The following is a 20216-nucleotide window of genomic DNA, read 5'->3' on the forward strand; positions in this document are numbered from 1 at the left end:
TTGTACGAGGAGACTGCTGGACAGGAGACACTGGAGGACCAAGGCAACACCGTTTACATACCAATAAGAACTGGGATCATGACCCAACGTCCAGTGGATTCCACCTACATGGTCCGATCGTCGCTTGTCGAGGGTTATATGCGCGTAGTTGAACTAGACGACTACCATTATTTCTTAATATGTACAAAAGGTCACTTGTTGGGCTTTAATGGACTCTGAATTTGGGCGTACGGCGTAATGTTGCTCTCGCCCAAGAGGTACAAGACGTCGTCGACGTCGCTGACGAGCGCGTAGAACGCGCTCACGAGGTCGATCTCGGTCGCGAGGCGTGTCACCATGAGACGTTCGCCGAGGTCGGCAAGGTAAAAGCTTTGTGTACACGGGCACGGCAGTTCGCGCCCCACGAGTCGCTGCACGAGCCGCTCGTTGCAGAGGACGCTGGGAAAAAGCTGCTCGATAGTAGCCCGACTGATGCGCAAGTAGAGCATGCCAATGCCCTTGACGAGGCTCACGTCGGTCTCGACCTCAATGTAGTCGTACGCATGGCACTCCTTGCGGATGTTGGGAAAACAGCTCGCGTACGCCTGCCAATTCGCAATGATGGCGTCGACGCCGGTGCCCGGCGCGCCAATGACCGTCGCATCGTGCGTGAAGAGCTGCCGCATGATTGCCAGTTGGTAGCGTTCGCGCGATGGGTCCTCAAGCGCGTAGCCGTGCATGAGCGCGTCGCAGTACTCGCGGCAGCGTGCGACGCCGCTCGTGGCGCCCAGCGTCGGCGCCTGCGGCGGCAGCATGATGGCCATCGTGTCCATCCGGCCCTCGAGCCGCGCCGTCTCACGCGTGAGCGCGTACACCTGCTTCTCGAGCGCGGCCATGTGCACGCGAGCCTCTTCGCGGTACCGGCGCTGGTTGTTCCGGCACTGGATCTGCCGGCGCTCGGTCGCCTTCTGCGTGCGCGGCGCCCGGCTTGTCGGCATGGCCGGCGGCAATGAAAAATGACACAGCCTGTCGACCGCCGTTTGTGCCTTTATCGAAAACGTCTCAATATAGCTACAAATCTCGCATCTGTCTCGCAACCCGCGCTGTGACGTCCAAGGAGGATGGGCAAGGATGACTCCAGCTGGTGCACTGCGAAATCTACTTCGGCGCGCACGGCGGCGAGATGTGGTGTGACAGGATGGTTCGCTGTGAGCTGCTCAGTTACGCACGTTCGTCAAGCTCAAATTGAGCGAAATTGAGCAATTTCATTGCGCATCGCCAGTCGCAGAGGCGCAAGTGATTCGTCGCGAGGCCGCAAAGCGTCGTTTGTGGTAATCATTTTAGAGAGCGATCGGGCGCTGTGGAGGAAGAGCCGGCTGGACCTCGCTGCGATTGGCTACACCCTAGCTATTCTACGACGGCGTACCTGTACAAGATACTTGCATGCTCGCCGTGGCACCGGATGGGAAAGTTACGATAAGTGCGGTTCAGCCCACCTGGGTGACGGTGACGCACCATGCAGATGCTTCAACTCATTTGACGTGCTCCTCAAGGAGCGACGGACGCAGCGGGGCAAGTGGCGCGTGCCTCTGGCTTGGGTCGACGCTATACGACACATAATCGTAGCGTGATGGGCAGCGCCGCCTTAGGTGCACGATGGCTTCCTCGCTGCTGGCCTTCGCGGCTGACCCGAACGGGTCGGCCAATGAGCGTGCTTCTAGCCTACAAACACAGAACACGTCGTACCACTTTGCGCACTAACGTCAGGCAAGCGAGCAGATGCTGGCGCTGGACACAACGGCGATATCAGGGGCACTGGAACAATTTTGCATCCGAGCTGCGGCACGAGGACCACGACAAAATAGCCTAGTTGTTTAGGATTGAAATGCCTTTGAAAACGCTATTTTGGAGCATGGGACACGAGAAGATTTGTGCGTCGGGCTCGATCGGGCGACTCGCGATCGCGATCTGATTGGTTGCGCGCTTTCGGGAAAGCACCCATTTCAAATGGCAACACAGCATGACGGCAATGTTGCATTTTGGCCCATGATTTTCCTCAATTTTTTCGATATGTAACATAAAGCGCACCATTTTTCAACGCGAAGTTCGTCGTCGAAAAGACAAAATTCCTGCAATCAAACCTTCACAATGAAAGTGACCCAAACGTTGCGACTTGAAAGACACACGACGTGTCGCGGTTGGTCGACTTGGCGTTTAGCTGCTCGTTACAACTACAATATTGTACTTCCTCCAACAATGGGCTGCGTTGGTGGTGGAAGAAATAGCTGTTTTAAACGGGCAAAATTTCAATTCCACAGCCCCATTTTCAAACAATCGTCGTGTATCCTTCCACTTCAACCGCATCTATCCACTTCAACCGCATCGTAGCCATAGTGGCGGTCCGGTCCAGCTTGTCAGCCCTGATGCCCAACACAGCCTGCTCTGCGCTGCGCACGCCCGTGAAACGCACGACCACCTTCTGGTGCGCCGTCCATCCATCCGCGAGGTCTGGCGCCTTCGACCCGATGCGCGAAATTTTGCAGCTGCAACTTCCATTGTCGGTCGGCGGCTTTCTCTACGATGCAGTCGCCATGCCGTTCTCAGCCCGCAAGTCAACCACCCGTGCCTCTGGCCAATCTTGCGCGCTTGCGTCTGTACAATCTTTGGCTCGAACGCAACAACTGCGTGTTCCGCACGGCGTTGATGCCCCTTCCCGCTGCTGCGCTCGCGATCAAAGCAGCGACTATCACGCGATTGCATATCCCGCCCTTGGCTCGTCGCGCCGCGGTGCCTTCGCTCGCCGAGTCGCTTCATGCCCTACGCGCCGACCCTTGGTGTGCTCGCTACCTCATTCCCAACTCAATCCCGAGCCCCGACCAAGCGCCCTCAGCTTGACGTACCGGCCAAACCTCAAGCGCATTAGGACGTCCACCATCTTCACTATATAATTGCATCTTCACTAACTCATTTCAACAACAACCGCATCGTATCCACCAACTGCCACACGGTGTGTCGCCGGCGGTTGCGGCGGGTGAGTCTTCGCCGTCCCGCAGCCGATCCTACAAGACGCTGCGTGATTGCCACCCGCTCTTGGATTCGAATCACGAATTTTGGAAGAAACCGCCGAAACCCGCTGCATATTTCGACTTGGCGGCCATTATCCTAGAACTATGAGCATCTACGAAGGTCAGCACAAGACGCACCCGCGCCGCCTTCAGCAGTGCCGCATCAACCAGCAAAAGTACCGTGCGCAGGCGACCGCGGCCATGGAGCGCCTTCACAATCAAGTGCAGTCGCTTCTGACCGAGACCGCGCGACTCCAGGGCCGGCTCGAGTGGCTCCACCAAGCGCCGACGCGCGGCACCGTGGTCGCCCGTGCGTTCTTTGCCGCGTTCCGGCACGGCCTCGACGGCGCCACCGCCTTTGTCCAAACCCGTATGAGCCCGACGCTGCGCTTCCAAGGCACTGGCGACCTCACGGCGTTCGTCGACCATTGGCGCCGCTATGCGCAGCTCGAAATGACGGCACGCGCGATCGAGGCGGTGTTTCTCGACGAGACGAGCGGCGAGCTCCTGCACTGCATCGGGCAGCTGCGGTTGCACCTCGACGCCAAAAGCGTACAAGGTATCTTTCCCAGCCTGCCGCTGACAAGCGCCGCCTACACGTCTTTGGTGACCGCCACCCTCGAGGTACCGTCGATATGAGATCTTATGTGGCCTTGGAGCTCAGGTGCAAGGACCGGTAGCTGCCGCTGGTTGTGCGCTTGATCGTCCACGACGATGTCGTGACGGCGGTCGACGTGGACATTGGCTGGGCATCGTGTGTCGTCCGGCGCCTGGCGTCGGCGGCGGATGCAGCCGACGTTCTGCTTGACGTCGTGCGACCATGAGATGGCTGATAGCGCCCACTCGCATCAAGCCAGACGACGCAGCAAGGCCAACCGCCTCGCTTGCACTCGACTGCGTACTAGTACTCGTATATTTACCATCACCTCACGCCATGGAGCGTCTCGGACTTGCGTCTTTGTGGTTGAAGTGGATTCTGACTTGACATTTCGAGTCTTTGTTGCGTGGCAGCTGAAATCACGCCAAAAATCCCACGAGCAGGATCGTCCCAACTAGGACCGCTGCCTGAGCTTGGCAAGCGCCGCGCTACCAGTGGGGTTGTAGTGTGCTCTGGCACTGGAGTACCTCGGCATGATCCGTGTGGCGTTGTCTCTGTTGCGGTGCTGTAGTCCATGTTTGAACCGATGCGACGACTAGAATCACGCAACACGACGAGGTTCAAAAGACGGGCTACGGCAGTGCGCGCCATCGATTAAGGTCTTATCGGCAGTCGTAGGCGGACTGCAAAAGGGGCTGCGGCGGCGAGCTCGGCGTCGGTGGGATCCAGCACGTGAGCTCGGCGTCGGGCGCGAGCTGGACGCCAGTCATGACGTCGCTGACATCGTGGAGGGAGCCCAGCAGCGTCAGGAGGCCGACTGTCATGTTCAAGTCCGTCTCGACGCGCGTCACCATGACGCGGTCGTCAACGAGCGTCATGTAGAAGAGCTGCGTGCATGGGCACACGATCTCTTGGCCGACGATGCGCTGCATGAGGGGCTCGTTCGAGAGCAGCTGCGGGCAGAGCGCGCCGACAGTCTCGCGGCCAATGCGCAGCGTGATGGTGCCGACGCCCGTGACAATGCGCGTGCTCTCGTCGACGCCGACCACGTCCCACGCCGACCCGACTTTCTGCAGCGTCCGAAACCAGCGCGCATACTGCGTCCAGTTGGAGAGGACTTTCTCGATGCCGCGATGGCCCATGACCTCGACGTCGTGGTGCATGAGGCTGCGGAGCATGGCCGATTGGGCGGTCGCCGTCGCCGCATCGTGAATGGCGTAGCCGTTCTCAAACATGAGCCAGTACTCGCGGCAGCGCGCAATGTTGTGGAGGTCCACCGAGACATACGAAGGCGGCGGGAGGCGCTGCACGGCCAGCGACAGCGAGTCGCATTGGCCTTCGAGGCGGGCTGTCTCGGTGCCAAGGCGCTCGACGGCGCCTTGGAGGAAATCGAGGCGCGCCCGGGCCTCGGCGCGGTACCGGCGCTGGTTGTTCCGGCACTGCGTCTGCCGGTGCACGCTCGGCTTCTTCCGCACCGACTTGGTCGGTGGCATTGCGATCGAGTTGCTTTCTGCGTCGTGACTTGCCCTTTGATTTTATGGAAGGTGGGATTTGTCGGACCGTATCCGGACTCTGATGTTCGACGAACTCTGCGCCATAGTTCCCATGATATATATCCTAGCAGCTTCTCCTAGTGTGTCCTACGAGTGCAGCTCGCAGCCATGCCCGTATGCACCGGTAGCTTGCCGACCAAGACGACGTTGCCTTACGTAAGCGGTTGCGTGACGCCACCTCAGTAATCACGATCCCACAAGCTGCGTGCTCAGTGCGCGACTGGTCAGAGGCCAGAACCGTCGACTGCAACTCATGCCAGGTGCAGCGCATCCCGCCACCGAGTGTGCTATTACACTGTATGTTGCCGGAGCTGTCATGTACAGTGTAAGACTTGGGTGATCGTCAGTGTCGTCAGCTCTAAGGGCTAGCTACTCTGTCGGCTGCGCCTTGGTTTACGGACCGGACAGACGCGGCTCGCATCATCCTCAATGTCGTATGCGTTGGTCAACGGCGGTTCCGAATACGTTGGCTCGAATTTAGAGAAAGATAAGTATGGGAGGTTAGCTACTGTAGATGTGGGGCGGTCCCGTGTTGTGTGGTGTGGCAAGGTCCGGGCTGTAGTACGTCCGAGGTGCCAAAGTGATCTCGCCCGACGGTGCGATCAACGCACCGTGCATGACATCAACCACGTCCTGTAGATCGTAGAGCAGCGCGACAAGGCCCCGTGTAAAGTCCAAGCTCGACTCGAGACGCGTCACACGAGTCTCGCTTGGATACGCGGGGTGGTGCGGCGCAAAGGCAAAGGTGAGCTGCAGCGGGCAGTCGAGGATGCGGCCTTCGAGCCGCGCGCGCAGACGCGGCTGCTCCAGCACGTGAGGGCAGACGCTACTGAGCGTTTCGGCGGTCACCCCCAAGCGCAGCGAGCCGCAGCTTCGCACGACGTGACCATGGTCGAGCTCCATGACCTCGGCCGTATCGAGCTGCATGTGAATGGTGGCAAACGTGTAGGCATACTGGCGGTTCTGGTCCAGGATCTTTTCAACACCCGTCGTGCCCATGACGGCTACTGTCTCGGCGAAGAGCCCTCGGATCGTCGCCACTTGGTGTGCGGCCAAGTTGGGATCGTGCGCCGCGTAGCCAGATGCCATGACGCGCCAGTAGTTGCGACACCGCTCGAGGTCGCGGCCCATCGGTCCTTGCCTCGCCTTCCACGCCAGCGTTTGCTTGTACGTCTCGACGTGGCCCTCGAGCCGTGCCGTGGTCCGCATGAGCTCAAGGACCTGGGCCTCGAGCTGCTCTTTGAGGCTCCGGGCTTGCTCGCGGTACCGTCGCTGGTTGTTACGACACTGCTCTTGGCGGCGCGCGGTCACTGGACGCTTCTTCGTCGCCACCATCCGAGTTGTTGGAGAATGACGTTGAGCGAGATCAGCTGGCCGAGATTGCGCAGCCAATAAGAATCGCGTATATTGATGAAACGGCACGTTTCGAAAAGGGGGTGCTACCACGACCCCATGAAACGACATTGCCGTTTCAAACGCTTGTGAGACTTTGACTCAGTTTCCAGCATTCCCGTAGGCTGCAGGCGCAGTAAAGAGGCTATCTATCACCTCGTGCACGAGCAAACTCGATCTTGCATATATTACATGTCGTTGCATTAGGATTGAACTACACATGTGAAAAAGCCACATTTTACGAATCGTTAATGCTGCTGCCGACGAGATCGTGCGACGGAGCCCGTTGCACAGCCAACCTTCAACCGTCATTTGCCCACGTGATACATCTTCGAAGGTTCAAGCCCGCTCACGCCATCATTGCACCTTCTGTGCAACGTAGGACACGCATGATGTGCTAAGCGCAAGGGCTAACGAAATCGAGACGACAGAGACGTCGTTTGCATGCCCGTCATGCGCATACCAAGTCGACGCTAAGCGTACGAGCACATACATCCATGTCACGAGGGGTTTCGACGTCGTATTTGGCCCTCTTCGTAATCTCAGGAGTCGTTGGCGGACGGAGAGCCAAGCGGTTGCAAACATCTTTGGCTTCGTATTCGCTTCTCCGGACGCCGCGCACGACGCGGCTGGTACTAATCATTGCAATCTCGTGCGTCCGCAAACAGCGAAAATGCAACGACCGAATAGGAACTACTCGTAACATTTTTTCCACACCGCTCTATTCGGAAGCATGAAATAAATGTCCAGCCACTTTCTCGGCGGCTGTACGTTGGGCGCGCTAGTGCTGTAGCCAAGCACAAAGTTAACCGATATTTTGTGCAGTAGGTACTATCAACAATGCTCTCTAGTCGATGACGATTGATGCGTTCAATAACGCAACAAATTGGGGCTGAACGTCACCTTATGTAAAATTTGCAGTCGCGTTCTGAGTTCTCCTGCCAGAACCGAAAGTGTGATTGCACCGTCACAATGCATATCCAAATACGATATCTCAATATATCGGATGTGAGAGGTAGGTAGAGCCAGCATCGGCCACATTTAAAACATCCAAATGTGGCACAAAGCACGTGGTCCAGCACGGTTGGCACGGACCTTGGCAACGACGACGACGCCGGCGACGACGCTCGCGAGCCGCAGCGTCCTGCAGCACCTCGTGTGCCCCATCTCCAAGCTGCCGCTCGAGCACCTCGAGGCTCAAGGCATCCTCTTCTGCCGCGAGATCCGCGTGGCGTACCCGATCCGCCATGGCATCCCGATCCTTGTGCCCACCGAAGGCCGCATCGTGCCCGAAGACGAGCCGGTGCCCTCGCTCGCCTAGCTGCGCCCATGTCTGCGCCTTCTATCGACCTCGAGCCATGCGCCCATGCCTGCCATTGAGCCATCGAAGGACCTCACGTCATGCAAATATAGAAAACAACGTCGTTCAATCATCGAGTCCTGATCGCCGACTACGTGTGCATGCGCACCGACCGCACGGGGTTGCGCCGGAGCGACGGCGTGCTGTTGGCCTCGCGCGGCTGCGTGCTGCGGTCAGGTGTCGTAAAGAGGTCGCGGGCCGCCGGCGCGTGCAGCGGCTCGTCGGCGCCGCGGCGTGCTTTGCCGGCCTTGGACGAGCTCTGGGGCGTGCGTAGTATCCGAGGCGCCGACACGGTCGTCGACGGCTCGACAAAGTTGTACCGAAGCACTTGGTGCGTCGACGTCATGAGGTCAGCGGCCGGTCCCGCGGGCGAGGCTGCGAGCGACGGGCCCACCACGAGGGCTACAAATATCAATGTTTCAACCTGCTCAACAACACTACCTTCGTACCGTTGCGGTTCTCAAGCGACGCGCCCTTTTGCGGCGTCGTCGACCAGCCAAACGCAGCGTAGTAGCGTTCTACAGCACCAGCGCATGAGACCACCGACACCTTCGCATCGAGTAGAGCGCAAAATTTGACCTTTGCGGGGCTTGGGCCCGGCCGACACGACGACTACCGGTGGCGGCGTCACGGGCTCGTCGAGGTTGAGCGTTCGCGCCGTGGCCGTGACCTTGACCGTCGCCGTCGAGCGCTTCCCCGAGTAGAGACCCGGCGCGTAGGCAGCTGCATCACTCGTGTCGGCCAGGGCTCGAAGATGGGTCGGCAATACGTCGCCGGCCGTCTGGTTGAGCTGTGTCGCTTTGAGCAGTGCTTGGAGCGCCGCATGGTTGGCCACCGACGGCAGTGCATGCGCGAGGGCATATGCTTGGTCATAGTCGCTGCGACCGAGGTAGAGACGCACGAGGAGCTCATGGTGGCGGTCGTCGGCCAAGAGAAACGCGTGCACGAGCGGCAGTTCGGTCGGCGACCAATGCAATGCGAGCACCCAGTGGCGCAAACTGTCGTTTGCGACGTGCCACGTCAGCAACTGGGGCAGACGCGCGGCGTTTTGGCGCGGAAACGCGCGGAGAAGCCGCCACGCGCCCTCGACGTCGTGCATGGCCAAGTGCAACTCCAAGAGCAAATCGACATCGTCTTCGGACGCTGGCGTCGTCGACCAGAGCTGCCACGCGAGCGACGGCTGCTGGTGCCGCAGCAGCACATGGACGAGCGCGAGCAGGATCGAGCGGTCGAGAAGGTGCGACGGCTGCAAGAGCGTCGCGGCCTCGGACGCATGCACGTTGTACTGGAGGCACCAGAGCCCGAGGATCGAGCGCGACCAGATGTCGTTCAGACCGAGCGCGGTGGCCAGGCGACGTGTCGTGGCTTGCAGCGTCGCGAGCGGCTGCGGCGCGGCCTTGGGCTTGGCGCACGACGCCAGCATTTCCAGGCCCATGAAGAGCAAGATGGCCGACGACACTTCAAGCGAGGTCGCGGTCGGTGTGTACAGGGTCTGCCACAGCGCGAGGCCGGTCGATGGCGGCGGCGAGAGCGGGGCGACCTGCGCGGCGTCGCAGATGGCGGCCAGGACCAGTGGCGCCTGCGTGTGGAAGCGGCGAGAGAGCCCGGCGGCGTCGTAGTGCACTTTGTGCAGCGCGCTCTCATCGACGAGCCACTGGCCAAACGAGAGGCGCAGCGTCGTGTCGTGCAGCGTCCGCAGGAGCTGGTCCAGGTACGAGCGGGCTTCCTGCGTCAAGGCCGCGGCTTCGGGCACGGCCAATGGCCCTGCCGCGAGTTCGAGACGGTCCGTGAGCGCCTTGAGAACATGGCGCAGACCGCGCAGCGAGCGCAGGTGCGCGCCAAGGTCCATGTTGGGCTTGCCGCCCACAAAGAGCTGGTCGAGGGCGGTCGTTGCCGTCGCGGCCAGCTCTGTCACATGCTTCGCGGCCCACGTCTGGACGGCCACGGGCTCGTTGAGGACAAACTCCTTCTTCTTGTCGAGCGCGAGGACATACGAGCCAATGATGCTCGAGAGGCCATGGTACAGGGCCACGTCCAGCAAGGCTTCACGCTGCGTGAGGCGGGGTGCGCCGGCCTCGACGTCGATGCCTGCCCGGCGGAAGATCCCGGCGGCGAAGAAGTCGGCAAAGGTGGCTTCCGGCGACTGAAAGATGCTGAAGCCATGCTCGGCGAACGTGTCTAGGACCTACATGGGCCATGAGACCGAGGTCGACGCGTCGGCCTGTACCGGCAGCGACATGGGGCGCTCTCGTTTTCTTGTTGCCAACCACCAAATCCGGACAATACTGTCATTTTGCATACCCTCTGCCAAAGCATACTTATATTCCACGCTACCTGTATCATCTAATATTAAGCAACAGCTTTGCTTTGTACTCCCTCTGCAAGCTCCCTCCGCATCTTACAATGCTGGACAGACAAGTTCATGAGACCGTCTACCTAGCTAAATAGTCCTTTTTCTAAATCGCAGCTGCTTCGATGCCCGTTCGATGGACACTCGTTTGCGCATAACCCTAAACTCTGTCGGGTGGTCCGAGAACAGGAGCCTGCGTACGACCTCGCGCGAACTATGCCTCGGCGAGTGGGGTCCACCACGGGATGGATCTCTCCGTACGCAGCTCACTCTCAACGACCAAGTGCTAACTCCCACGCATTCAGGCGTAGCGCTACGTATGCGAAGTCTTTGTGTCACATTGAAGATAACGCGGAACACGTTCATATATATAACCCTAAACTCGGCGCAGCTGCAGTAGCGGTAGCTCGCGTCGTTGCGCACGGTGTCTAAAGCTTGGCATCTGCCTCATTACCTCGTTGCTAGGTAGAAGAAGCAAGCGAGCGTACGCCCTTGTCATGCAGGCTGGAGGTGTTGCCGTCACGGGTAAGCAGGCATAGGCATGATGTTGGGATCGGCCATGCAGCGAGACGTACGACGAGCCCAAAATCAAAACGCCCGTGCATTAGAAATGCATAGGCAGTCGACGCTACGACGCGCAGAGGTTCATTACGCTACATGCAAGCGACGCTCAGGGCGCATACGCCGACGGAATCGTCGACGGGAGGTCGTTGGCGGTTGTCGCGATCGCGCACACAAAGCGCGGCGCGGCCTTGCCACACACGGCGTGAAGCATCATGTTCCACTGCGCCGTGGCGTCGTCAAAGGCAGGGTAGTGCGGGTCAAACCACGTCTCGCGGATCTTGCCAGCTTTGGCCGTCATCTTGCCGACCTTGCCGGAGAGGTCGCCGGCTTCGCACTTGGCTTCGCACTCGGCGTACGAGGCGGGCGTGCAGTTGTACGCAAAGCCAGCTTGGGCGACCGTCGCCTTGCACTTGTCATCAATGTGCTCCGAGTTGGGGCCGCAGGCGAGCGTCGGGTCGTAGTGGTTGCCAGCGATGGCCAAGCTGCAGCCGCTCGTGAACGCCGACGACGCCTTGTTGGACCACTTGGTGTGGACATGCCACGTAAACGACTCGATTGGGCCGTTGCAGTTGGCATCGGCGGCGCTCAAGGCTGTCCAGTTGGCGCTTGAGACGTCGAGGTTGGCCGTGATCGTCGCGCCGTAGCCGTGGTAGTGCACGGCGACGTGGCCAGCGACGCCGCCCGCGAGCGTCGGGTCAAAGGCGTACACAAGGCTGTGGCTCTCGGCGTAGCGGTGGTGGAGCATGCTCCAAGGGCTTGGAATTTCGAATCTGCTCGGAAGACGCCGGCTTCAACCAGCCAACGTGATTTGGATCGTATTTATACCGTAATTTTCAAATGCACCCACGATCCTCGACGCATTTTGGCCGCATGCACCGATTATCCGGATGAATACACGGTGTATTTGACCAAAAAGTCGCTTGCTTGGTCCATGGAGAAGGACCAGTCTTATTTTCATAAAACTTTCGCAAGTTTGAACCAAGTTGAATCACCAATTTCAACCAAATAGAGACTTTTCACAAGTTTCAACTGCCTTTCGACGAGCGAACTCGACGTGACGCGCCGTTCCTTGGAAGCCCAGCTTGCACAGACCGTCGAAATCACTCAAATTTGGCTGCCCCTTTCTCTCTTCGCCGTGTGACGCTAGGGCCTGGACTGCTCGAGCAACGACCCAAGACACTAGCTAAGACACGACTAGCAGACCCGTTGTTGCTGCTCCTTGCCCGACTCTTGGAGACTGGTTTCGCAGTCATTTGATTCGAGTCAGAGCCGAGTCGTGGCATATGGAGAAGGTGGATCTGAGCCGGTTGGAAGTGCACATCGGTGCATATTATGCGTCAAGTGCGCCTTGGCGTGCCTTGGACCAATGCGAGACGTTGGTGCTGGGACCTCGCTGCTCATCATGGAACTCGGGTGCAATTACTTCTTCCACGACTTGAAGTTCCGCTGTGTCGCACTGCACTTGGTTGACCTGTTCAGCTCTCAACACAGCTCAATATGCACCGTTGAAGTAGAAACTTTGCGGTACTGACCACCACCAGATGGAATCATGTGGCAGTAAGCCTGTTGCATCGAAGCGCTCACTTTTCAATTTCCAGCGCAAATGGCTACCAACAGCTCGACCAACAGCAGCCTCACGACCACGTACAGCTTTGCGGCGGCCAACAGCGGCGGCGTCACAGGTACGATTGTGGTCGCCCGCCTTGCCCAAGGCGCAACGATCACGGCCGACATCGACGTCTCGGGCGCCAATTGGACGGCGTTGAGTGCCGCCGACAAGAACTGCACTGGGCCAGTCGAGACGTTCACGTGGCACATCCACACCAAGTGGACCAACAAGGCGTCGTCGGCTTTTCTGAGCGGGTGCAGCTTGGCCAACGCTGGCAACCACTACGACCCGGCGCCGGCGTGCGGCCCCAACTCGGAGTACATTACCGCTGATACGTGCAAGGCAATTGTCGCTGAGCCAGGCTTCAAGTACGAGTGCACACCCACGACGTATGCCGCCAAGCCCAAGGCGTGCGAAGAAGGCGACCTCTCCGGGAAGCTCGGCAAGATGAGCGTAAAGAACGGCAAAATTCAGCAGACGTGGACTGACATGTACTACCCGAATGCGTCGGCCGCGACGCCGCAGTGGAACATGATGCTGCACGCCGTGTGTGGCAGCGCGACGCCCCGCTTCATCTGTGCGACAGCTGCCGGCGCCGGCAACGGGTCGGCGATCGTAGCTCCGACGACCGCGCCCGGCGCTGGTAAGACGCCAACGGCCACTTCGTCGGCGTCGACCAAGGCCACGACCGTGCTGCTGGCAGCGCTCGCGCTCGCAACTGTCCTCTTTTAACTCGACTCTGCAATATTTCTCATGTCTTAAACGTGTGTTGCGTTAAATCGACGTTAAACGCCATGCGCGTGCCACGTGATGCGTTAAATGCGTCGAACGAGTAAACCCCAACGGTCATCTCGGCTCCGACCGACAGAGCGGGCACTCGGCACTGCCGTTGAGCCAGTCGAGGACGCATTCTTCGTGGAAGACGTGGTTACATGGGAGCTTGACCACATGCATATCGGCACACTCGACGTCGTGCCAGTCGCCGAGGCAGATGCTGCAGCAGTCTTCGCTCACAACCGACGCCGTCGTCGACGCCTACATCGCCACCAGTATCACCCCCATACACGCTTTTTCACATCACGTACCTCGTCGCTACTCGCGGCAACGACAACATCTTCCAGCGCCAGAATCGCAAGCGTTCGCTTCGCGTCCAGATGCAGCTGCTCTTCCGGAAACGCCAAAAAGTGCTTGAGCATATCGTGGAGGTCCTTGAGGAGACCGGCGCGCGCGTCGCGGTCAAACTCGGGCGGGAAGCTGCACATGATTTTAACGAGCAGCTGCACAAACGCCTCGAGCGCCGCGCGTCGTTCGGCAATGATCGCGGCATTGTCCGCGCGAAAATGGCGGCGCGGGAAGGCTTTGGCCATCCCGTCTTCGAGGAGCTTGAGCGGCAGAGCGACCTTATCGGACGGCTGCCGCTTGGCACGCTGCATGAGCGACTTGAGCGTTCGTCGGAGGGCGTAAAACTCCGAGTAGCGCTTGGCAATAGTCCACTTGTGGGGCGTGCGCTTGAATGCAATGTCCATTCGATAGTACGTGACAGAGGCGTACGCTGGCCCAACGCGCGCGACGTTGGACGTCGAGACCGTCGCGAGCTCCGAGGCGACGAGCTGCGCCCGCTCGAGCCGCGCCGTGTTGGCTGCCATCGATCAAATGGCGGAGAATCGACAAGTGTAGCTACGCGGGTCAACGGCCGGCGGGTAGGTTTATATATAGACAATAGACGAGCCATGCTTCGCAGCTTCAACAAGGCAATGCCTTTGATGGGGTCATGGAGAGGGCGCAAGAGAAAGGACAGCGTTGACGTCTAGCTCTACGTTATCTACGGGACGCAGACTGGAAGGAATGAGTGCTGGAGACGGGTCGTGCGAAGGGCCGGTGGAACAGGGGTTGGTTCAACGCCTGAAACGGCGGGAGGCGGTCAATGGCGCATCGATTGCATCTCGTGATGCCCGCTGCTCACGTCGAGCGCACGTACAAGCTGTGCCCGACGCATTTCGGTAAAGGTCGACTCGGCCACCTCTATGACGCCGTTGAGTGCGCGAGGTATCCGTCCCACCTTTGTTCACTGGACCCAGCGATGGTAGCGGCACGATCGTGTCGGTCGAAGAGGTCCAGCTGCTTGTCGATGTGCCTGATGCCTTTGAATTCATTTACGCGACGATCGAGACCGAGCTCCAGGAGGTTCATCGTTCTACGCGCTCTCCCGCCCATGATGGGTTCACTAGATGGCGACGTTGCGGGACGAGCACCTCGTCGAGTACATTGGTGTCACATCTGCAGAGAAGACTCTGTACCTGGTCATGGAGCATACCGCGGGCGGGACCCTTTCCAAGTACGTTTCCTGTCCAATGGCAGATCCCATTTAAGGCGTAGAGTCCTCCAAGACTTTGGGCGTCTCCACCGGGCGATCATTCCGAGCTACGTGTACCGACTCGTGTGTGGTCTCCAAGCACTGCACACGGTACGCTGGCCATTCTAGCTCTGACGTTGAGGATGACAAGTAGCACGGTATGGTCCACGGACGGCTCTCGAGCGCCAGTGTCTTTACAGGCGCCCACGGGCATCTCAAAATCGGCAGCTATTTCCCGTCGCTTGCCACGACACAGTACATTATGGAGCACCAGTAGGCTGTGGATCTCTCTGCCGTTGCCTGTGATACGATGGCTAGTCCGATCGCCGGCAAGCTCGTGACACCGCATGTGACGTCGTTGGTCGACGGGGTGTGCCGGGACTTGCGCGCCGTCGGCTGGCTCGTTGCCGAGATGCTCATCGGAACACAAATTGTACGTGGACTCTTTGCAGCTCTTTTGAGATGGAACTTACAGCGGGGAATTCACGTTGACGTGCCGCGTATTCTCGCCATGGTCCAGGACTTTCCCTTGGAACACGCGTTTTTGTCGACACTCTTTGACGTTATCAACGATACGATGCGCTCGCAAGAGGTTGGCGATTATACGAGTACGCTCTTGGGACATGAGTACCTTCAACCGTCCACGGTGGCGCACCTCCTGCTCGAACCTGCACCGGCGCCGTACGTACTGAATACCTGAGTATCTCGATACACCGATACACTGATACTTTAATACTTTTGTAGAATGGAAGATCTGACGTTGCGGCTCGAGCTCGAGACGTGCCTCCGCCTTCGCAGCGAGCTCTCGGTCGAGGTCGAAGCGTGGATGCGAGGTCGCGAAATCGGGACTGGACTGCGGCGAGATGGGTCGCCTTAATACACTTGTAGAGTTTCAAATGACGACGGGGCGGCATCCAAAGCGCAAGGAGTGGCCGGCATCGGTCATGGACAAGCAAGTGCGACTTCGCACGCTCAAAGTACGCCTTCAGGAACTCCAAGAGCATGTGCAAAAGGAGGCGATGGCGTCCATGGTCATCTGCGGCCGCGCAACCAACACGACGGCGCTGCGTATGCTTTTGGCTTTTGAAATCTTGAAAAAATGATTCCTCGCTGCCTAGGCGCGCCCGCTGTCGACAGCGCTCGGAAGCGATCGACGGCGCAAACAGCCTTCTTGGCGCAAAATTCGTCGCGCACGAGCTTGGGCGTCGACAGCGAGGTCGACGACAGCACGTACGGCGACGACGACGAGGTTGCGTCTGGCCCCTCGCGAGCCGCGAAGCAGCATGTGCTACACCAACGCCGAGAGGTCGCGCGTCTGACATCGTCCTTTGCCGAGCATCCCGAGTCGTAGCAAGCGCCCTTGCCGGCAACTGCAAAGTCGAAGAGTGTTGGCGCCAAATACCGAAAAATAGAACTAAAAATTCAGAAAATGAAATGGAATCCCGGTCGAGAGAGCGGTCAAGTGGCAAGTTCTTGCAGGATTGCGAGTCGCAACCAAGCGGGATCGTGACGCCCCGGGCTCAGCTCTTTGCCTTGACGTGAAGGCAGGACGGCCAACCCGAGGTCGCCCAAGCATGTGCCCTGTTTCGTTGACACGCAGCGGCATCCAGCTCATGCTTGCGCAATCGACAGTACTTGGCTTTTGTATGGCATCCATTTCACGCCGTGTCCCGCGCGTGCGGATCACAAGAAAATGATGCTGGCGCGGCCTTGTCTTTGCCTCCAATTCGGCTAAATCCGAATTGGAGGCTGAGATTCGGATGATTCGCGCGTGATCCCATGGAAACGTGGTTTTTAGAAACAGGACAATGCCGAATCGTGAAGCAACTCAGATGGCGCGACCAGGCGCGTTCTTCTTCGACGTTGAAGCAACAAGGATCATCCCCAGTTTTCAATTTTCGCCACCTCGCCAACCCAACCACACTCATGCTGATGCAAGGCCCGATCCGTGTCCTCACCGAGCGCGTCATGAGCCGTGGCTTTGAGCCGACGGTCGGCCGCCTCCTCGAACAGATGCGGTCGACGGTCTCCAAGCAGCCGGGGCTTATCTCGGTCGAGACGCTCGGCGATGCCCAAGACTACCACCACCAGGTCACGATTTCGCAGTGGCGCACCCAGAAGGAATACCTTGCGTGGCGCGACTCGGAAGAGTACAAGAAGCTCTCGAACGCGCTCAGCGAGGTGCTCGACCAGCCCAACTGCAAGACGCGCATCTTGCACGCGCCGCGCGACGACATTTTCTTGCTGTAAAGCCGCCGCCAGCACTCGTATCTAATGTATTTTTCTTCCGATTTTATTCCCACGATGATACTGCTATTCCTTGGCCAACTGCGAAAACTCGCCCACGCCCTGGTATCGAGGCGCGTGGGCGCTGGAGGGATGGTGACCCTCTTGCGCAATCGGTCGACACGACGACCGACGGCTGGTTCCCTGGCTTCTTCCTCTACCGACCAGCCTCGTAGAGCTGCTGGAGCTGGTCGCAGCTCTGGTAGCTAAAACTAGTAGCTAGAGCTGGTCTGGGTTGCGATCTCGATGGGCCAAGCAAGGTACTCGGTGGCCTGCATCATCATGCCACTTGCTGATGGCGTCTCGTTAATTTCGGCATTTGCCGCGATCTTTCGTCGACCAATGGCCTTGCGTCACGCCATTTTTATGGACCAATCGGCAGACGGCATGGCACCAGAGGTCCACGTGCTGAGCGCCGCGGGCAAGCCGATCTTCTCGACCGCCGCCCAGGACGATGGCGCGCATGCGTCCATGTCGGGTCTCATCCAAGGCATCTCGAGTTTCTCCAAGGACGCACTGCGCGTCATCAAGACCAAGACGACGACATTGCACTTTCTGCCGTGCCACCCGCTGCTCTTCTTTTGCGCGCTGCCCGTCGACCATGCAGGTGGCTGCGCTTCGCCTTCGTCCATCGCTCTCGATACGATTCTATGGTAGGCCTCAATGTGCCCCGCCTCCTCCTTCTGATTCAGCACCATGTCCTCTTCTTCCTGACCGAGAACGGCCTGCGTCTCGTCGAGACCAACCCGAACTATGACCTGCGCAACCTCCTCCATGGCACCGAGGGCCTCCTCGCCTCGTTGGCGCGCATCTGGTCGTCCGCGACGTGGGCGCAGCTCGATGGCATCGGCCTCCGCGTGTGGCCGATGGCGGACGAGGCGCGTAAGACTCTGCAGCGCACCATGGACGCGCCGGGCCTGCTCTTTGGCCTCATCCTGCGCGGCGAGTACGTGCTTGCGTATCGGCAAGGTCATAAAGATCACCCGCTTCCGATCAATGGTACAAAGCTCCGCTTGGCGCGGCGACGTTGAATACTGTCGGCGCTGTAGACGTGCACGTCCTTGGCCACGTGGTCAACCACATGACGTCCTTTCGGTCCACCGAGTCGTGGACACCCATTTGCCTGCCATCGTTCAACCGTAGGTACACTTATTTCTTATATTTATCTATGATACTACATCGGTGATTGTAGTGGATTCGTCTATGCCTACATTGTCTATACCTCGGTGGACATTTGCACGATTTTGATCAGCACCAACGAGTCGCAGGACCAGTTTCACACGTTCCAGACGCTGCACAACAACCAGATCTCGCGCGCACTCATGCACTTGCTGTCATTCCAGCCACCATTGGTCGCGGACGCACCGCCGTCCCTTGCGTCGTACCTCCCACCCGCGTACGAGCCGCTTCTCGTGCACTTTGTGTACCAGCACGCACGGTCCCACGAGGTCGTCTCGCCGTCGTTTCAAGGTAGAATCTCCACGAAAACAGAATATGGGCATTGCTACACTGGTCTAGACGCGCCGGCCTTCCAAGACCCAGCGTTCCAGCGACAAGTGCTCATGCACTACCACACGCTGCACCAGCATTTGCACAGCGCTGGTCACCGCGCCGAGACGCACCGGATCGGCGTGCCCCGGGCCAAAGACGTCGCACCCGGCGCCACGACGTACTTTTTTCGAACCGACGCGCTCCTCGTAATGGGCCGGGTCTTGGAGAAGCAAGCCGGGTTCATCTACGTCTGCTGCGAAGGCCTCGTGTCGGCCGAGGACGCCGACCTTATCTGCGACCGCCTCGTTGCCCGCATTTACCAAACTGGTCTCTCTAGCCTTTGACCATTCTATGAATCAAAATCTTGAGTTGATCTATCGTGTTTGGTTCTTACTACCATGCGCGCTGCTGTTGCACCGCATGGACGCGGAAGCCGAACGATGCTTGGCTAGCAACCCTCACCTAACCTAACCCTACGCAAAACCAGCGAACATTCTAAACGTCTAAGCTTCGACCGCGACCGTCCTCGTTGGGACTTCGTCCGCAGGGCGCACTCTGCTTCTTGCAACCCATGATGGACACGATTCTGGCGCCGACGACGCTCCCGATGACACTGCCGCCGTCATCGATGAAAGCAAGCGTGTACGACTTTGACCCGGCGACGGCTGCGGGTGTGCACGGGCAGGTCATCGTACATTACAAGAAGCACGGCGCGCGCATTCACGCCCACTTGGATCTGCGCAAGGCCAACTGGACGGCCTTGAGCGCCATCGATGCCAACTGCACCGGGCCCGTCGATACATTTGGCTGGCATCTGCACACCAAGTGGACCAACGGGAACGTAACCTCGGCGTTCGGTGCTGGCTGCAGCCTCGCAGCCGCTGGCAACCACTACGACCCGAGCTTGGCCTGTGGCCCGAACTCTGAGCACCAACGAGACACGTGCTTGTCCAAGGCGCCTGGCGGTGCGTACAACTGCACCGCGGCAACGTACGCAGCCAACGCGACGGCCTGCGAAGCCGGCGATCTCTCGGGCAAATTGGGAACCATGGTCGCTCGCCATGGACACATCCGCAAGACGTGGCGCGACTGGCACTACCCGTCGCCGCACGAGGCGACGCCGCAGTGGAACTTGATGCTGCACGCCGTGTGCGGGTCGTCGACGCCTCGTTTCGTCTGCGCGGTCGCCGACAATAGCAAAGCGGCGTGGCACCGCAAGCACAAGGACGAGTTGAGCAAGGTCAACGTGGATATTGACATTGACAACGACGATATTGACGTTGACATTGACATTGACATTGACGACGACGAGCGCCACCATCGTCTTCACGATTAGAGACCTTGGATTTTTGTGAAAACTTGAACATACTACAAATCTCACTGATGTGTAAAGACGTCGAGCGTGTGAGCTATCGACTAAGGAAGGCGACGACGCGGCGGCGGCGGTGGGTAGCAGGTTGGCAACAGCGCACTGTCATAACAGAACGCGTGTCGCTGTAGTCGCTGCGAAGGGCGGCTCGGTTGTCTCTGGTTCTCGCCTTTGTGAGCATACGTCATACCAACGATACATCTTCAGGCAGTAGTGCTGGCCAAAGTCGCAAGCTCCACTCGCCGAC

The 20216-nt window shown here is 59.0% G+C and overlaps 13 protein-coding genes across 13 annotated transcripts; 7 read left to right on the forward strand and 6 right to left on the reverse strand.

The window, feature by feature from the left end:
- Window positions 1-126: 126 nt before the first annotated feature.
- On the reverse strand, window positions 127-986 carry SDRG_03728 (hypothetical protein). The gene has a single exon (XM_008609371.1). The coding sequence runs from the start codon at window positions 975-977 to the stop codon at window positions 192-194; it is 786 nt and encodes a 261-aa protein (XP_008607593.1). The 5' UTR covers window positions 978-986; the 3' UTR covers window positions 127-191.
- A 2116-nt stretch (window positions 987-3102) lies between these two features.
- Window positions 3103-4031, forward strand: SDRG_03729 (hypothetical protein). The gene is made up of 2 exons (XM_008609372.1): window positions 3103-3668; window positions 3725-4031. Exons 1-2 carry the CDS (start codon window positions 3150-3152, stop codon window positions 3866-3868), a joined length of 663 nt encoding a protein of 220 aa, XP_008607594.1. The 5' UTR covers window positions 3103-3149; the 3' UTR covers window positions 3869-4031.
- A 224-nt stretch (window positions 4032-4255) lies between these two features.
- Window positions 4256-5330, reverse strand: SDRG_03730 (hypothetical protein). Its single transcript, XM_008609373.1, has one exon. The coding sequence runs from the start codon at window positions 5133-5135 to the stop codon at window positions 4305-4307; it is 831 nt and encodes a 276-aa protein (XP_008607595.1). The 5' UTR covers window positions 5136-5330; the 3' UTR covers window positions 4256-4304.
- Window positions 5331-5646: 316 nt separating this feature from the next.
- SDRG_03731 (hypothetical protein) lies at window positions 5647-6535 on the reverse strand. The gene has a single exon (XM_008609374.1). It carries the CDS (start codon window positions 6528-6530, stop codon window positions 5697-5699), a length of 834 nt encoding a protein of 277 aa, XP_008607596.1. The 5' UTR covers window positions 6531-6535; the 3' UTR covers window positions 5647-5696.
- Window positions 6536-7641: 1106 nt separating this feature from the next.
- On the forward strand, window positions 7642-7908 carry SDRG_03732 (hypothetical protein; the record flags this gene model as incomplete). Its single annotated transcript, XM_008609375.1, has 1 exon — window positions 7642-7908. The coding sequence occupies one exon, from the start codon at window positions 7642-7644 to the stop codon at window positions 7906-7908; it is 267 nt and encodes an 88-aa protein (XP_008607597.1).
- Window positions 7909-7989: 81 nt separating this feature from the next.
- Window positions 7990-10219, reverse strand: SDRG_03733 (hypothetical protein). The gene is made up of 4 exons (XM_008609376.1): window positions 10175-10219; window positions 8527-10132; window positions 8397-8465; window positions 7990-8349 (listed from the first exon to the last, which is right to left on the reverse strand). Exons 1-4 carry the CDS (start codon window positions 10184-10186, stop codon window positions 8039-8041), a joined length of 1998 nt encoding a protein of 665 aa, XP_008607598.1. The 5' UTR covers window positions 10187-10219; the 3' UTR covers window positions 7990-8038.
- A 654-nt stretch (window positions 10220-10873) lies between these two features.
- On the reverse strand, window positions 10874-11648 carry SDRG_03734 (hypothetical protein). Its single transcript, XM_008609377.1, has one exon. It carries the CDS (start codon window positions 11604-11606, stop codon window positions 10968-10970), a length of 639 nt encoding a protein of 212 aa, XP_008607599.1. The 5' UTR covers window positions 11607-11648; the 3' UTR covers window positions 10874-10967.
- Window positions 11649-12435: 787 nt separating this feature from the next.
- On the forward strand, window positions 12436-13280 carry SDRG_03735 (hypothetical protein). Its single transcript, XM_008609378.1, has one exon. It carries the CDS (start codon window positions 12465-12467, stop codon window positions 13200-13202), a length of 738 nt encoding a protein of 245 aa, XP_008607600.1. The 5' UTR covers window positions 12436-12464; the 3' UTR covers window positions 13203-13280.
- A 36-nt stretch (window positions 13281-13316) lies between these two features.
- Window positions 13317-14116, reverse strand: SDRG_03736 (hypothetical protein; the record flags this gene model as incomplete). Its single annotated transcript, XM_008609379.1, has 2 exons — window positions 13317-13505; window positions 13556-14116. The coding sequence occupies 2 exons, from the start codon at window positions 14114-14116 to the stop codon at window positions 13317-13319; spliced, it is 750 nt and encodes a 249-aa protein (XP_008607601.1).
- A 247-nt stretch (window positions 14117-14363) lies between these two features.
- SDRG_03737 (serine/threonine protein kinase) lies at window positions 14364-16292 on the forward strand. The gene is made up of 10 exons (XM_008609380.1): window positions 14364-14516; window positions 14558-14654; window positions 14699-14805; window positions 14847-14934; window positions 14978-15096; window positions 15142-15256; window positions 15299-15504; window positions 15568-15656; window positions 15712-15891; window positions 15942-16292. Exons 1-10 carry the CDS (start codon window positions 14395-14397, stop codon window positions 16172-16174), a joined length of 1356 nt encoding a protein of 451 aa, XP_008607602.1. The 5' UTR covers window positions 14364-14394; the 3' UTR covers window positions 16175-16292.
- A 400-nt stretch (window positions 16293-16692) lies between these two features.
- Window positions 16693-17125, forward strand: SDRG_03738 (hypothetical protein). Its single transcript, XM_008609381.1, has one exon. It carries the CDS (start codon window positions 16750-16752, stop codon window positions 17071-17073), a length of 324 nt encoding a protein of 107 aa, XP_008607603.1. The 5' UTR covers window positions 16693-16749; the 3' UTR covers window positions 17074-17125.
- Window positions 17126-17478: 353 nt separating this feature from the next.
- SDRG_03739 (hypothetical protein) lies at window positions 17479-18982 on the forward strand. The gene is made up of 5 exons (XM_008609382.1): window positions 17479-17716; window positions 17767-18108; window positions 18159-18252; window positions 18302-18579; window positions 18628-18982. The coding sequence occupies exons 1-5, from the start codon at window positions 17497-17499 to the stop codon at window positions 18942-18944; spliced, it is 1251 nt and encodes a 416-aa protein (XP_008607604.1). The 5' UTR covers window positions 17479-17496; the 3' UTR covers window positions 18945-18982.
- Window positions 18983-19110: 128 nt separating this feature from the next.
- SDRG_03740 (hypothetical protein) lies at window positions 19111-19997 on the forward strand. Its single transcript, XM_008609383.1, has one exon. It carries the CDS (start codon window positions 19172-19174, stop codon window positions 19934-19936), a length of 765 nt encoding a protein of 254 aa, XP_008607605.1. The 5' UTR covers window positions 19111-19171; the 3' UTR covers window positions 19937-19997.
- Window positions 19998-20216: the final 219 nt, after the last annotated feature.

Source organism: Saprolegnia diclina (assembly GCF_000281045.1).
Source record: "Saprolegnia diclina VS20 unplaced genomic scaffold supercont1.9, whole genome shotgun sequence".
Taxonomy (NCBI): domain Eukaryota; phylum Oomycota; class Saprolegniomycetes; order Saprolegniales; family Saprolegniaceae; genus Saprolegnia; species Saprolegnia diclina.